The sequence below is a fragment of the Balaenoptera physalus genome (assembly GCF_965194825.1).
Source record: "Balaenoptera physalus genome assembly, chromosome: 3".
Taxonomy (NCBI): Eukaryota; Metazoa; Chordata; class Mammalia; order Artiodactyla; family Balaenopteridae; genus Balaenoptera; species Balaenoptera physalus.
This window is the reverse complement of record NC_138890.1, coordinates 114,472,749-114,489,890: the sequence shown is the minus strand read 5'-3', so window position 1 is coordinate 114,489,890 and position 17,142 is coordinate 114,472,749. Positions and strand designations below refer to the sequence as shown.

General features: G+C 44.0%; 1 protein-coding gene across 3 annotated transcripts in view; it reads left to right on the top strand.

Annotated features, from left to right (window-relative positions):
* Nucleotides 1–16,121, top strand: part of CMYA5 (cardiomyopathy associated 5) — a 121,091-nt gene extending 104,970 nt beyond the window's left edge. For 2 of the 3 annotated variants that reach the window (XM_082457976.1, XM_082457977.1), the window contains exons 10-13: nucleotides 6,443–6,576; nucleotides 7,855–7,954; nucleotides 10,083–10,256; nucleotides 15,171–16,121. In XM_082457976.1, coding sequence (XP_082314102.1) covers nucleotides 6,443–6,576; nucleotides 7,855–7,954; nucleotides 10,083–10,256; nucleotides 15,171–15,417 — 655 coding nt within the window. In that variant the 3' untranslated portion in view covers nucleotides 15,418–16,121. The remainder of the gene's footprint in view (nucleotides 1–6,442; nucleotides 6,577–7,854; nucleotides 7,955–10,082; nucleotides 10,257–15,170) is intronic. The other variant, XM_082457978.1, reaches the window with a different exon arrangement.
* Nucleotides 16,122–17,142: the final 1,021 nt, after the last annotated feature.

Genomic DNA, 17,142 nt, shown 5'->3' with positions numbered 1-17,142 from the left:
ACTAAGGTTAGTTCATTTGGTTGTGTAAGCTTCCTGGTGGAGGGGACTGGTGCCTGTGTTCTGGTGGATGAGGCTGGATCTTGTCTTTCTGGTGGGCAGGTCCACATCTGGTGGTGTGTTTTGGTGTGTCTGTGGCCTCATTATGATTTTAGGCAGCCTCTCTGCTAATGGATGGGGTTGTGTTTCTGTCTTGCTAGTTATTTGTCATAGGGTGTCCAGCACTGTAGCTTGCTGGTCGTTGAGTGGATCTGGGTCTTGGCATTGAGATGGAGATCTCTGGGAGATTTTCACCCTTTGATATTACGTGGAGCTGGGAGGTCTCTTGTGGATCAGTGTCCTGAAGTTGGCTCTCCCACCTCAGAGGCACAGCCCTGACTCCCGTCTGGAGCACCAAGAGCCTGTCCTCCACACGGCTCAGAATAAAAGGGAGAAAAAAAAAGAAGGAAAGATAGAAGAAGATAAAATAAAATAAAGTTATTAAAATAAGAAAATAGTTATTAAAAAAATTTTTTAAGTAATAAAAAAAGAAAGAAGAAAGAGAGAAAGAAGAGAGCAACCAAACCGAAAAACAAATCCACCAATGATAACAAGTGCTGAAAAGTATACAAAAAGAAAAGAAAACAAACAAACAAAAACAGACAGACAGAACCCTAGGACAAATGGTAAAAGCAAAGCTATACAGACAAAATCACACACAGAAGCATACACATACACACTCACAAAAAGAGATAAAGGGAAAAAAATGTATATGTCGTTGCTGCCAAAGTCCACCTCCTCAATTTGGGATGATTCATTGTCTATTCAGGTGTTCCACAGATGCAGGGTACATCAAATTGTTTGTGGAGCTTTAATCCGCTGATTCTGAGGCTGCTGGGAGAAATTTCCCTTTCTCTTCTTTGTTCGCACAGCTCCTGGGGTTCAGCTTCGCATTTGGACCCGCCTCTGTGTGTAGGTTGCCTGAGGGCGTCTGTTCCCCGCCCAGACAGGACGGGGTTAAAGGAGCAGCTGCTTCAGGGGCTCTGGCTCACTCAGGCCGGGGGGAGGGAGGGGTACGGAGGAGGCGGGGCGAGCCTGCAGCGGCAGAGGCCGGCATGACGTTGCAGCAGCCTGAGGCGCGCCGTGCGTTCTCCCGGGGAAGTTGTCCCTGGATCATGGGACCCTGGCAGTGGCGGGCTGCACCGGCTCCCGGGAGGGGCGGTGTGGAGAGTGACCTGTGCTCGCACACAGGCTTCTTGGTGGCGGCAGCAGCAGCCTTAGCATCTCATGCCCGTCTCTGGGGTCCGCGCTGATACCTGCGGCTCACGCCGTCTCTGGAGGTCCTTTAAGCAGCGCTCTTAATCCCCTCTCCTCGCGCACCAGGAAACAAAGAGGCAAGAAAAAGTCTCTTGTCTCTTCGGCAGCTCCAGACTTTTTCCCGGACTCCCTGCCGGCTAGCTGTGGTGCACTAACCCCTTCAGGCTGTGTTCACACAGCCCACCCCAGTCCTCTCCCTGCGATCTGACTGAACCCCGAGCCTCAGCTCCCAGCCCCCGCGCACCCCGGCGGGTGAGCAGACAAGCTTCTCGGGCTGGTGAGTGCTGGGCGGCACCGCTCCTCCGTGCGGGAATGTCTCCACTTTGCCCTCCACACGCCTGTGGCTGCGCTCTCCTCCGTGGCTCCGAAGCTTCCCCCCTCTGCCACCCGCAGTCTCCGCCCGCGAAGGGGCTTCCTAGTATGTGGAAACCTTTCCTCCTTCACAGCTCCCTCCCACTGGTGCAGGTCCCGTCCCTATTCTTTTCTCTCTGTTTTCTCTTTTTTCTTTTGCCCTACCCAGGTACATGGGGGGTTTCTTGCATTTTGGGAGGTCTGAGGTCTTCTGCCAGCGTTCAGTAGGTGTTCTGTAGGAGTTGTTCCACATGTAGATGTATTTCTGATGTATTTGTGGGGAGGAAGGTGATCTCCACGTCTTACTCTTCCGCCATCTTAAAGCTCCTCTCCATACGTATTTTTTATTGTTAACATTAGTTTAGTTCTACTTTCAGGAGGAATTATACAGTAGGGAATCCAACTTTATTTTTTCTACTATGGCTATCCCGCTGTGCCAGCAAGAAAACCCATCATTTTCCCTTCTGATTTGAAATACTTCCATTATTATATACTAAAGAACCTATGTATTTGGCTCTATTCCTCACCTTTATAATCTATTCCATTGACCCATCTATTTATGCCCTAGTACCATGATGTTTTTATTATTATAGCTTTATAATTTTAGAATTCATGTAGGTTAGGTTGCCCCTTCATGACTTTTTTTTTTTTTTGCTATTTGCTAGTTTATTTTTCATATGATCTTTAGAATCAGACTGTGTAGTCACCTCTACTCCCCTGCCCCTGACAATTTGGTATTTTTAGAGATCATGTTAAATTGATAGATTAATTTAGGGAGTATTAAAATTTTTGTGATGTTGCATTTTTTTTTTAAATAAGATATGTGAGGTACATCCTTAACTTTTTTTTTTTTTTAATTTTATTTATTTATTTATTTATGGCTGTGCCGGGTCTTCGCTTCTGTGCGAGGGCTTTCTCCAGTTGCGGCAAGTGGGGGCCACTCTTCATCGCGGTGCGCGGGCCTCTCACCGTCGCAGCCTCTCTTGTTGCGGAGCATAGGCTCCAGACACGCAGGCTCAGCAATTGTGGCTCACGGGCCCAGTCGCTCCGCGGCATGTGGGATCCTCCCAGACCAGGGCTCGAACCCGTGTTCCCTGCACTGGCAGGCAGACTCTCAACCACTGTGCCACCAGGGAAGCCCCTGATGTTGCATTTTTGTACCCAAGAACTGATATGCCTTTCCTTTTAGTCAAGTCTTTTGTATGCTTTCCTTCAGTACCATTTTCAAAAATATTTTTCATATAAATCTTATATACTTTTGTTATGTTTGCCACTATTCTAAATAAGACCTTTCTTTTGCTTTATCTTCTATCTAGTTGTTATTTGTATATGAACGATTTTGATTTCTTATATTAGTTTCACATCTAGCTATTCCACTAAATTCTGAGTTTTTTGTCTGATTTTCTTAGGTTTTCTAGATAGCAGTCATATCATCTGCAAATGGTAATAATTTTACCTCCTACTTCCCAATTTTTTTTAACCTCATGTCTGTCTCTCTGACTTAATGGGAATGCTTTTAGTATTTTCCCGTTAAGCATTAAGTCCCTAAAGGTTTTTTCTTCATAAAGATCCGTTTCAATTCCCATGTGAAATATCAATAATTCTTGCCCCATTGTCTATGGTTAGTTGTGGCAAACTTTTCAATCATTCCTTGCAAAAATTAAAGAAGGAAAGGGCTCAGGCTAGAGAGGCCTTTGTTATATTGGACAAACATCAGCCTCCTGGGGGCTTCCACTCGTTTCCTTCTGAAACAGCAGAAGAGGAGACCACTCTCATTTACATTGCAGCCCTTCAGACTTCTGAGGAGACAGTGGGTCTCCTTTGAATCATTTCTCTCTGCCTTACAGCATTGGAGTTTAACAAATGTCCTTTGTCCTACCAATGAGGAAGCCAAGAGTCCTTTGAAGACCTGCTGGGTGCAGAGCTCTGTGATCAAACCCCACAGCATGCTTATGCCCTACCAGCAATCAGCTAATTTGCTGTGTCAGGTTTCCTAGATGCTTCCTTGTCCTCACATTCCCGGAACCTCCACATATAAAGCCTTCCCTTTCCATTGCACTATGATACTTGTAGGGAGGATCCCACACTTACGACCCAAAGTGAGACCCTTTGAGTCAAATTTCTTATTGCCTTTTGAATTTTATTACTGGCTCTAGACTTCTAACATCGTCAGGTTAGTCACATTATTGATAAAGCTGAAATCTCTTCTTACCTAAGCATCAACAACTTGCTGTGGTTCCATTTGCTGTCTAATCACTTACCTCAGTTTGGATATTCTGTGAATTTGAATTCTACTCCAAACTATGCAAAACTTATTATAACTCATGTGGTTTCAGTTGCAATTATGACAAGTTTTTGGTTTTGAAATAAAAAATATCATAATCTATGGAAGAGTGCCACTCTTCAGATTTCAAATTCCAAAATTTTTGAAGTTTTCATTTGGCTAAACAGCAGGGACAGCTGACATGAAGGCTTTTATGACATTCAAGTGAGGTCAGACAATAAATAGACATGGAAATGAACCATTCGTAGCTGAGCTTTTTTTGCTTTGTTCTTGGTGCTTGAGCATAAGACAGAAACTTATAAACAATAAAACTATCATATTTCATATTACTTTCATTTTCATGCCTGGTGCTTTTATAGAGTCAGCGAGGGCATTAGGCATATTTGTCACGTCTGCATGACATGTTCACGCACTGAAAGCAGATCTTATCCTATATATTGGCTTCTGTACCATGTAAACTTTTATTCTTTAAATGACTAATAAGACATAGCATACAATTGACTATATATATGGAATTTCCTCCTTGACAGACTTCATAAAATTTAAGAGCAAAACTTACCCCAAAAACAGTATCCTTGGCATTTAACAATTGCATTATCACAAAATGAAACCCATATGTTCTGTCCAGTTTTTAGAGATGAAATTTCCTCACCTCTCCTTGTCACTTACCCCTCAAGCAGGGACAGGGCCTGGGCACATGATAAGTGATCAATAAATATTTATTTGATGAGTGGATGAAGTCTGAAATTCAGTTCAGATCTGAGTGTGCTTATTGAGACAATAAGCTTGTTATAATTAATGTACATTGAAAACATCTCTTCAGTCATCAATGCAAATAAGATCAGCAATACATCTACCCCAGAATAATAATCTAGATATTAGTTGGGAAATGCATTCTCAGTCATAGGACCTGGTTTTTTTTGTTAATAAATTGAAGCATTATTAGTTGTCAGTGGACATGTGGCTCAATCCATGCATTCTCCATGCATCTAAAGATAGTACTCTCTGAGGACCTGCTCAGGTGGTAGGTTCTGAAATAACAACCAGTAAGGTTTGGGGAGTTTGTACTGACCTTTTCCAGATGCAGGCAGTAAATAGCCAATATACAAATAGACCCAGGCTTCTCCCCTCCCTGCCCCCTCCTGCTGAGGAACACACTGTGAGTTTTCTGTGCTTTTAGACATGGGGCTTTGATGGGGGAGGGACTGTTACTCTGTACAGATTTTCTGCTTCTAAAAAGTCTAAGCTCTTCTGTTTTCTGGGTCAATGATACTTTTTCCTTCTCTTGGTTCTCCATGGTATTCTCTAAGGTAGGTACTGAGAATGAAGTAAGTCAACAGAAGTAGAAATAACCTGAAAACAAAAATCAATCTGAGAATGAACACTGACCACTCTTTGATTCTAATGACTTTGTGTACCTTCATTAATAATAAAACAAACACAAAGAAAATAAAAAACAAACAAAGCAAACAAACAGATAAAAAAAACCCCGCATCTCCCTCTGAGAATGAACTTGAAAGCTATTGTACTATTGTTTTCAATGACTAGTATCCAATGCACATCTAACAGGAACAGGATTCTGATTCTTTAGTACTCAGATTAGGACTTCTTTTATTAGCAAGGAGCCTAACTTGTAAGTCTCTCCAAAGCCTCTCCAAATGGAGGCTAAAAGAAAGAGCACTTGTATACTTTATTTGTATAAATGCTCTAGGACATGATATCAAGCAGATACAAGAGAATGGAAAAGAGGCACAAAACTTATTCCAGCTCATTGGCAAGTTCAGAGCTCCAATCTTCAAATCCAACAAGTCCATTTGTGCTTAAATGGTTGGGCTGTTACAGTGTTCTTGCCAAGCCTGCTGCCATTTAGATACCACGACCAGCACTTTTCTTATAATGTAAATGGGAGGTTTAGGAACAGCAGCTTTGGGGATTTTATTTGGCAATTAGAATTCTCTTTTCTCTCCAGGATTAAGTTTGCTCTAAAGGATATTGTCTTCTTTAGAGATCTTCAGTTTCTATAACTTGGCTGGCTTTGGCATGATGACCATGTACAAAATCAACACTCACCTTAAGTTTTCCACTATTCAGGATCTGTCAATGAGGTGGTGTCTTTTGCATTATAGATTGGTTTAATATCATCTTAATCCACAAGTGCCCTCTCAGCCAAAATTTGATAAAGAAAACAATATATGCTTGGGGACTCATTAACCACAAAATTAGTCTATTTCCTGAATTAAAAAAAAAAAGTTTGGTTGGCTCTATTGCAAAGAGCATTCTGGAAGGCACAATATTGGACAAAAGTTGACCAAGGTAGAAATGATTTGATAAAGTAAACTTAGTGGACAATGGCCATTTTATAAAATCTGGCTTGCTAACTCGGTGGTCATAAAAAGGGAAAAATAAGTGATTTGTTGTTAATAAAAGATGTTCATTCACTACAGGATTGAAATATGATGAGTTGTTTAGCATATAGGGTTATATTTAAAATTATTATTTTCCCTTCATATTTAGATCTTTCTCTGGAATTAAAGGACTCCAAATGAAAGTTAACCTCCAACCCAATGACAATTACTTTTTCTACGTGAAAGCCATCAGTGCATTTGGGACAAGTGAACAGAGTGAAGCTGCCCTCATTTCCACCAGAGGTACCTTCTCCTTTGCACACAGAGAACTATTTCCAAGCATTCCCATTCCTTCCCTTCTACCACCCAGAGAAGATATCCTAGAGGGCCACTTCTTCACGCCCCCAACCTGCTGGCAGGGCTAGGTTTTTGGCATGAGGACCCAAGATTGGCCAAAGGTCAAGGTGTTTCTTTTGTTTTTCTGGTTTAAGACATTCTCAACCTTGGCCACCCATTAGCAATCAGTCCAGGTGCTTAAGAAAATACTGATGTGGGGATCCCACTCCTGGAGATCCTGGTCTAAGTTACCTGGATATGGGCTCTGACAAGTGTTTTAAATCTCCTCAGATGATTCTTGTTTGGTTCACAATGTGCTATAGTTTGTGGGTATGTTTTGATAGTGTGTGTATGTTGGGGGAAGAGTAGGATGAGGATATTCTTATTTTATTACACTGTGAACTCTGTGAACAAGCTTCTAGTCTTATTCTTCTGTTTATTTTCCATGCCTAGCACATGGTTTGTGCCCATTCATGTTTGTTGAATGAATGAATGAGTGAGCAACTCAAGAAAGTGATGAAACTGTTCAAGGGCATTTTGGGGAAAATACCCTTGATTGTGCCAACAAAAAAAATGCAAGGCTGTTCTCAATTATTGTGAAAAGAAATGAGGAGTGGAAAAATGATCATTTTATTATCTTACGCTAGACCCAAAGATGGCAAGATTGAGGGTGACACATTACGTGATTTGCTTAACCAGCAAAAACTTGTGCACGCACCTTGGGTGTGATGTGGTTAGGGCCAGCCTGATATTTATAAAGCGAGGGCATGAGGGCTGTCTGTCCAGAAGTGTGTTCCCTGCAGTCCCAAATGGTGCCTGTACCGTCCACTGTTAGAACCACTCCTGGAGGTTAGACCAGTGCATCTTCAAACTTCAATGTGCGTGTGAATCTCCCAAGGAGCTTGTTAAAATACCGATTGTGGTTCAGGAGGTCCGGGGCAGGCCCGAGATTCTGCATTTCTAACTAGTTTCCAGGTGAGGTAGGTAGGTGCTGCTGGTGCAGGGAGCATACTTTGCATAATAGAGTGAGCGCTAGTACGGGAGAAGCACACCAGGTGAGGTGACCAGCCACTGGCGTTCACTAGTCCTTATCACGGATGAAATTTTGCTGTGGATCTGAAAACACTGAGCAGAGGATTTTGATGTTAGAAGCAAGGGAGACTACGATCTGAAATGCGGGGCTTGGCCCAGGGATAGCGCTCGACATTGCAGTCATGTTATAATCCTATTTTCTCACTACAATAGGAACGAGATTTCTCCTGCTGAGGGAAACGGCTCACCCCGCTCTGCAGATTTCCTCAGATGGGACGGTGATCAGCTTCGCTGAGAGGAGGCGGCTGACAGAGTAAGTAGGAGAAGAAAGCACGAGATGCCTCAGCAGGAGAGTCTTCTGAGGGTGTCACCTCGGTGTGGCCTCACCTGAGCACATTCTTGGTTTAGTGCACATGCCTGGCATGTGTGATATCGAGTGTAAATTGGTACACACACATACAGTTCAGTTATGGTTCGTTACTAGGGGGAAAGTGACAGAGATCATTCAGACTTGTAGCAAGTGTCAATATCTTTATTGGAAATATAAGCACAGATGGTTTTGTTTAACACATAGGCTGTTTTAAGGTATTATCTCTGGTTCAATGAAAAAAGAGCCTGGGTTAATTCTTCTATTATTTCAACAGCAAACCAGATTTTGAATCTATCCACTTGAAAAGGAATAGAGGAGAATGACATTTTGTTGAGTTTCTGGTTCTGGCCACATGCAGGACTTTCAGGATCTTGCCCACCCCCCCACCCCCCACCATCCCCCAGAAGCTCCCACAAAAGGAAGCAGCAAAGTAAAGAAATCCGAAAACTGAGGGCACGGTGGGGAGATTGCTCTGCAATTTGCCTGCACTCTCTCGTGCTTATTTTGAGGGTCAAAATGGTCAAATGGGAGAAAGCACGTGAAAGGCTTTTGAAAACTGTAACCCACGTGAAACACGCTGCTGTTGGCACTGATGCGCCCGGGGTGCTCTCACAGCATAGCCCTGAGCCCACCAACGGCGACTTGTGCTGTTTTCCTCTCAGGCTGCTATTCATCTGTCAGTAGCTCAGCTCAGGTGTTACCAGCTCCTGGAAATGACCAAGCCTTTTCTGGGCCCTGGCACCCTTTGATCTTATCCGCAGAAAGGTCTGAGCTCCGGTGGAGTCGTTTGTCAGATGCTCCATTTTGACTAGTCCTCAAGCAACAGCCTCGTCTTCCGCATCTTTAATCTCCAGAATCTAGCCTGGGGCCCAGAACACTGGAGATGCTAAACGTGTACAAATGAGTGAATTCAGGGGAAAAAAAGATTTAAGAAATAGATTGGGCTTTTCTGTCTCTTTTGGATTTCTCAGAAGAAGCAAAGAGAAAAGAAATAGATTGGAGGTTGGTAAGAGTTCATAGATAATAACTGATGATAATAACTGTAATGTATTTGATAGAATTTTATTTATTTATTATTAATCTGAAAATTAGCTCATAAATATCAGGCAGCTGGGCTTTGCTCCAGAGAGCAAGGACCCATCAGTAGCCCCCTCTCTGAAATGAGGTTGTTGGGTAAAGACACGAGAAAATGAAGTACATTCCTTTGCATTAATCACTTTCTCATCTGTTAAAGGAGAGAGGGAGAGGGTGCTGACTGAATATTAACGCTGCTTAAATTAAAAATGCTTCCTTGCTGTCTCAGCCATTTCAAAGCAAAATTGAGTAATTCATGCAAACAAGGTCACCCATCCGCAGTGGAAAGCGCTTTGGTTCACTTCACCATGTCTGTTACAAAAATAGCTGAGGTGAGACAAAAAGAGACCTTTCGACAACCTCTCAGGTGTACCTGCTACCATCTAAAGAGGCCAGAGTCCCAAAGACTGTTGACCACAAGCCTCTGCGGAGCGCAAGCATTACACCTGGTTCATCCAGGTGTAACTCCGCTCTGCTCTGGCCTCCCCAGACCACTTGCTGTTCAGGAGCAGCACCTTTTTCGGTCTCTGTGCCCAGGAAAGTCAGCAGACACTGGAACTCATTCTGAGAGAAGGTTTTAGAGACTCCTTTTTGTGTATGTGCAAGTTTTGGAAGAAAACTTTACAAGTCATGCTCTCTTGGAATTCTCCACCTGCCTCCCTTATACTTCCTCACTCTCTTTGAAAGCAGAGATTGTGCCATTTCTTTTTATCCTGCCATTATTCTAATTATTTCCTGGTTCCCAGTCCCTCCAAGAGATGCTATGTGTAATACATGTGTGTTGAGTGTGGCAGTAGAAATGCGTTAAATGCATGTTGACGGTTTGGGGAATTCTGTGGCCATCAGGTCAAGGTCGGGGGCACAATGAACAATGAATGTCTTTAGTCAAATTCCAGCAGTTTCCAAGGATAGAATCCTGCTTAAACTGTGTATACATTTATGAATGTTGGTGTTTATGAGATAAAGCCTGGCAATTCCTGATCAACTTTGCCTGCAGAATCCCATCAGTGCTGGGTGAGGAGCTGCCTGCCTGTGGCCAGCACTACTGGGAAACCACTGTCACAGACTGCCCAGCCTACCGACTGGGTGTCTGCTCCAGCTCGGCGGTGCAGGCCGGTGCCCTGGGACGAGGAGAGACTGCGTGGTACATGCACTGCTCTGAGCCGCAGAGGTAAGCTGGAGCCTGCCCCTCCCCCCTTAATCAAAGTGTCATGAGTTGATGTCTAGGCAGAGGGCTCTGAGGGACCTAATAAATAACCTACCTCTCACTTCCCTGCCCAAGTTCTGAGTCAGCTGAGAAAGAAAACAAAAGACTCAACTATTTGGAGATTCAACTACTACTCTGATTACTGAGGAAGCCGGTTTTAGAGAATGTGGTTCATATGTGAAAGCAAGAATGTTTCTTATATTGCACCCTATCAACAGACAGACTTGTACCCACGCAGAGCCTTGGCCAGGCCACCTTCCCATCCTGCGGGGCAGAGTAGGTTCCTGGAGAAGGATGCGCATCTCCTCAGGAAACTCGTCAGGAAGAGTTAGGGAAACACATGCATGGCCAGTTTTTCCTTCAGAGCTCACCCCAGGGTGGGGAGAGACCACAAGGGTAAGGCCGAAAGGGCTCCCTCCACAGAGGAGTCAACAGGACTGAGGAAGAAGTAGGTCCCCAGTACCACCCCCCTACCCCACTGCCGTTGGTCTATATTAAGGGTTGGCAAACTATAGCCCAACAGGCCAAATATGACCCGCTGCCTTTTTTGTAAATGCAGTTTTATTGGAACACGGTCAAGCTCATTTGTTTACATATTGCCTATGGCTGCCTTTGTGCTACAATGGCAGAGTTGACTAGTTGTAATAGAGATTGAATGGCCCCAAAGCCTAAGATATTTACTATCTGGCCCTTTACAGACAAAGTTGACTAACCTCTGGTCTATATTATTAGTGTTACCGACCTGGGTTCTTGGACTCTTTAATCAATAGAAGTTGATAAGAGACCAGACGAGGAATGCAAGCAAGGCTTTATTGGGACTCGTGCTGCAGCAGGAGAGAGCGAAAACAAGTAATAGGTACCCTCCCTGAGGGGGAGTGAGCTGGTCCGTTATATAGGCTGAGGGTAGGGGAGCATTGCTGGGTCAGGCGGGAGGGGTGACTTAGGTGGTCCGCCCACCCCCTTGGCGGTGCCATGGGCACGGATCATGAGCAGTACCCTGCTTTTGCTCCCAGCACCTCAGAAGTGGCAGTTGGGTTTTGGCCTTTTTGTATCTTGTTGTTCATAATTTGCCCCAACTGGACATGCATGCAGTTATTTTTAGTCCTTTATAGTTTCTTTGTATTTTGTTGCTCAAGAAGACATTTGTCCAGGTGCAAGTGCTGCAGTAAAGGGTCCCAGGTCCCAGCCTGTCTCATTAGTATTGTTTAATTGCTTGATGTGAAAAAGCTGTTAACCTGTGTTAGATAAGGCGAGCATGTTATGAACTGAATATGCGCACAAGATAGTCTAATAAAAGAGCATGAGACTGGAGCCAGGAACCTGATTTTAGTCCTGGCTCCATTCTCTACGAGCCTCCTATTGACTACTCACCAGAAGTTGGTTAATCTAATGAGCATATCTGATGTGCCTCATCTGTCTTGTCAGGGGACAGTGAGGCCTGGTCTGCTACATTTTGGGGTTGTGAGCATCACATGAAGTCAGGTACAAGGAAGAACTTTGAAATCGTAAAGAATCAAATGTGAGGAATTATTCAAATGTAATGCTTAAAAAAGGAAGCAGTGCTCGCAAGTTCCCAGAAAAAGGCCCACAGATTGGGATTTTGCATATTTCTGGCTGCACATCTCTCCCTGCATCCTACTTGACAGAGTTTGATTCTCTGACATGGTTCATAAGGACACAATCTCCAAGAGCTATTTAAAGTCACATTCCATCAAGGCAGAGCCATGATGATTAATTGATATTCAGCCTCCTCCTAGAGCTGAAAAATCATTCAAACCCAGAGTTTATAATCGGTAGACTTAGAGCTGGAACTAGGTATTGATTTCATGAAAATTTCCTTAGACACTTGAACCCTTAAGAACCCAAACCAAAGAAGAGAGTCCAATACAAAGTTCTAGACTCTAGAAAACAGAACTGTTCATTTCATTCAGCAGGTTCAACAACTTTGGTCTTTGGCTCTTGTGGGCCCAGGGTAGGTTCTGTAGATTCTGGGAGGAGGAGTGTGCCGTGTGTGGTCACCGCACAGAGAGATCAGGTCTTAAATGCCTCATTTCGTGTTCCAAATTAGAGCACCCTGGCCTTCAGGTTACTGAGAGTACTGCTATAGCAGACCCTCCTGTGTTTTTCCATTTTTCTCGCTTCATGATTTAAACCAAGCGGTATTACTCTTGATTCTACTTGCATCAGGCTTTAAGATGTCACAACTGGATAGGAGAAATGAAGAGAGTCTAAGGAGAAAGAATCAACGGTATTTCATCCTGTCTGTTCCTAACTTACTTCTCTAGTTCAAGGCTTTGTTTCCTTTACTAGTTTCATCCACAGCCAACATGCCTGTGCTCTTCTTCCAGTCTCCACCCACTCCAAGCCATTCTATGTGTCACAACTGGCAAATATTTCTCAAACATCATTTGCATCACATCCCTTCCTTTTCTGCTCAAAAATCTACAACCATCTACAGTGGTGTCGACACTCAGGTGGGACCACAGTGAAGAGGGGAGCCAGGAAGAATGTGACCAGGCTGGAGTATGAGGAGTCCTGAGGCGAGTAGCCACCAGGGTGGAGAGGAGTCTGGGCTCATTCTGGGCCATCAGTGAGATTCACAGCGGCGGTCCACCCAGGTGGGAAACCTCGCACAGGTAGCTCCAGGGTCACGCAGATGTCAAGAATCAGGCTTCTGGATGACCTTTGTTTGAACAGGGACCAGCAGTGCAAAGGATAGGGAGGGAGTCAGGCCGCAGCAGATAGATAGGCTTGGTTTCAGGCCAGAGTGCAGGTTGGAGAAGGAAGTGATGTGCTCAGTAGAAAATGGAGGCAGAAACAAGACAGGGCGAATTCCAGGCCCTGTAGAACTGGTGGGTCCAAGGCTTCAAGGAATGTCTTTCCCTCCTTGACCTCCATGGTAGCGATTAGCTCAGGGACTGACCGGGGCTGGGCCTGTGGGAACCGGGGACCTTCCAAGCAGGGTAGGGAAATGGCTTATATGGGCATTCAGAACCCTCTAGACCAGTGCTGCGCAATCACACATTCTGCAAAAATAGAAAAATGGTGTCATATGTGGCTCTTGAGCACTTGAAATGTGGTTAATAGGACTGACGAACTGAATTTTGAATTTTACTTAATTTTAATTTAAGTGGCCACATGTGCCTGGTGGCTACTATATTGGACAGGGCAGGTCTAGAGCCTGGCCTCTGACTTACCTACCCAGGTAATATCCTCAAAGTCATTCACATGTCCCCTCCTAACCCGTCAATCAGATGGTGATGTTCTCCATGACATACAGGTTTACTCTGCCACCTCATCACTGCTTCTGCTGCCCCGACGGCTTGGATCGCCTTCTCCCTTTTTTCCCCATCCAGTCCTGACCATTCTTCTTTGGCTGAATGTGAGCCCATCTGCTCCCCAAGCCCCTTTTGTAAGAGCCCCAGCCTGTTCTCCATCTGTTCTCCAAGGATGAAGTTGGGCAGCCCAGCAACAGCCCACTGCTGTTCTCCATCATTGCCACCTGCAGCCTCTGTGTGCTTTACAGGTTCTAAAACTTCATAATGTTCTGCCATATTTCACATTAGCAAGGCACTGAAGAGGTCCTTTATCATTGTGGAAGTCTCGCTTACCTTCCATCCCCGTGAACCTCTGCCCTTTCACATGAGCTTCATTCAGCGAGGAAATTGCTAACTTGCCATTTCCTAAATATTCCTGCACTCAAGCTTCTGGGCCTTTAAGAGAGATGTCACAGGTCTTCAAGGTCCTTGTCCTTCTCAGCCACACCAGAGTCACCCAGTTTCTCCGGCCCCAGTCTGCCCAGTGTCACTCCCACCCTCAGACCTATCATATCCACAGATCTGTCCCTCATCTCTTTTCTTCTCTTCCATCTCTCATTTATTCTCTTCTCCTGCTTTCAGGGCTCCACCCTCTGTTTCTAAGATTACCAGGAGAAAACTCCCACCTTGTGTTACTTTTTTGCATAGAGCAATTTAACTTCTTCTGTTCAGCAATTTCTCCTTGCCAGCCTGGCCTAGAACCTTTCCTTTCACAACTAAACCAGGTCCATTAAATGTGTAAGAAACACTTTACCAATCTGTGCTCTACGCTGGAGTCTCAGCCCCAGTCCATGTTTAAGTCATCAACAATTTTTGTTCCTGCTCCATAGAGTATGGGTTCCCTGGGGGCAAGGACAGTATGCTATGGTCTGCATATCCCCCAGAGGTGCAGAGGTCTAGCAAAGTACAGGACACACAGATGTGCCCAATGACTACATGTTGAACTGAATTTGTTTGAATTGAAGAAAGAAATCAAAGGCAACCCCCCCTTGGCTGTAAGGGTGCAGAAAACACTGAGAAGATGAAAAGGAAAGTTGATTTGGGGCAGTGGGAGTGTACAAAAGATGAAGTTGGGCAAAAATAATGAAATATTTCTTAAACTTCATAAAGGTCCTTATGTAAGTTACTTACAAAATTTTTAAATGGTAAAATTAATACACTTTATGGAAGGCAAGCCCGCGGTACTTTTTAAAGTACATAGCAGCCTCAAAGGAGTTTTATTCAAAAGAATGACATACCATGAATGCAGTAGTTAAAACACGTGGGCAGCTGGGAAAGAATTAAAATGTTGAGAAAAATCACAAGGGAGGCATATGTTGGTTATTCTGGGACTGCCTCCTAATGTAGAAGGAGCAAAATTATTAAAAATACGCGTCTGTTGGGAAGAGCTATGCATTTTAGCATCTAGGAGGGATCTGGTTAAAGTATTTGGGACAATGTTATTGCAACTCATTGTGAATTGAGGTGAACAACTGCAAAATCGGTTTTCTCCAAGTGATTTTCTTTATCATGGTCCTTCAAGATTTCCAAAGTTTTCAATTCCCATTCCATTCCATTTCAGATACACATTTTTCTACAGTGGCATTGTGAGCGATGTCCACGTGACGGAGCGTCCCGCCAGAGTGGGCATCCTACTGGACTACACCACCCAAAGGCTCCTGTTTATAAACTCTGAGACTGGACAGTTGCTCTTCATCATCAGGCACAGGTTTAATGAGGGCGTCCACCCTGCCTTTGCTCTGGAGAAACCCGGAAAATGCACTTTGCACCTGGGAATAGAGCCCCCAGATTCTGCAAGGCACAAGTGATCGTTGGCTTTTAGAGTTTGCAAGAACAAAATTCAAATGTGGGGGCTCCGTGGTTCTTTCCTGTGGGTGCTAGACATCATTCAAAACGTCTTCTGCACATTAGCGCTAGTAATAGCTCCATGCACCGTGGTCGGCACGCGAGCAAAACCACCAAGAAAACTGTGACTTTCCAGAGCGTCACGTGAGTAAAGAGGATGGAAAAAGCAACCTCCGCCTTTTGGTTTATATACGTTTGAGTTTTTCCCTAAGTTAAAAGGATTTATACCTGACTTGGGAATCAAAATAGTGAAATGGACTCCCACCTGTTTCCCTGGTAGAAGAAATCCTCAGATAGACAGGTCTGAGTGAAGGGAAGGCTCTGCTGGTGATACATCTTCTCCGACAAGAAACGCTGGCCTTTTCCACAAGAAAAATGTCACCTCACCTCACTAAAGGATGCGGAGTCCCAATCAGCAGAGAAAGTGTTTTAACCATTCAAAGCTGATAACGAACTCTTTTGTAATCATTATATACTGTAGAACACGAGTCTCTTTTCCCTGAAATTTTAAATGTAGAAAAGTGCTAGATATTAGAAATTTCCATTTTGTTAAATAAATGGTTAGAGTCTATAAAACAAAACATGTTATGTGAACTTACTGCATGTGACTTGTGAGTCTGGCATCTCTGGACGGGACAAACTGCGAATAAAGAGCCATCACGCTGCAGTGGGTTGTGCTACCGCTCATTTTCATGTGAGAATTTTACACATGTACGTTTTAAAATCGAAACATTTTCAGCCTATAGTTACAGACAACTACCAGAAACTGAGAATCTCTTTTTGCTAAAAATAAAATGGTGGGTCATTTTTAGATATTGTATTGAAATCTCTCAAAATCTTCCTAAAATATGTGTGCAGAGTTGATAAATCTAGAATGCCATGTTGAGATGATTGCTCTTGTTCTCCATAATATAAATACTTTGATCATACTTACAGATTTTTTTTTAACATTACCAATTCAGTTGTTTTCTTACGTCGAGAGACAGTGTCCTACTTTTGGCATATATCCTGAAATCCATTGTTTAATAGCTAGCGTACCCAAACTGGATCTGTAACTGCATTAACAGAGCGCCTTCAAAGCCTTCATCATCCTGCTTTGAAATTGGAGCAGCTGCTGGGAAGAAGGGTACTTAGTGAAACAGGAGGAATAACTTGTTGCTTTATGGGAAACACTGTCTTCAGTTTTTTCAAGCCTTAAAAGTGTTAATGAGGTTCTGACTGATCAGCAACCCATGGCATTATTACTTTTCTTGGTGGGAATGTAGTGTAATTCAAAACAATAACAACAGTGGCAGCAACCACATGGAATTTAGAATTTGACTCAGTTGGCGTTCCTCCAAAAGTAGATCTCGAGGTAAAGATTTAGCGTGGGTTCTTTACACAAGAGGTGTCCAAGAAAGCACGTGTGAGGAAGTGGGGAAAGTGAGACAGGAAGGGGCGAGAGCGGATGAAGGACATGTTTTATGGGTGGGTTATTACACTGTGAACACCTGGGGCTCGCTCATGCTGGGGGAACCCCCAGACACCACTCAGAACATGCCAGAGTCTGAAATGTAAGTGCTCCTCTCCAACCCCAGTTGGTTGAGCATTGCCCCAGGGGACCCTAGGAGACATTAAATTCCCTTTCCCTGCCTTTCCAGGTTGTGTTCCTTGCAAGCTCCTGTGGTCACAAGAAAACCCTCAAAGGG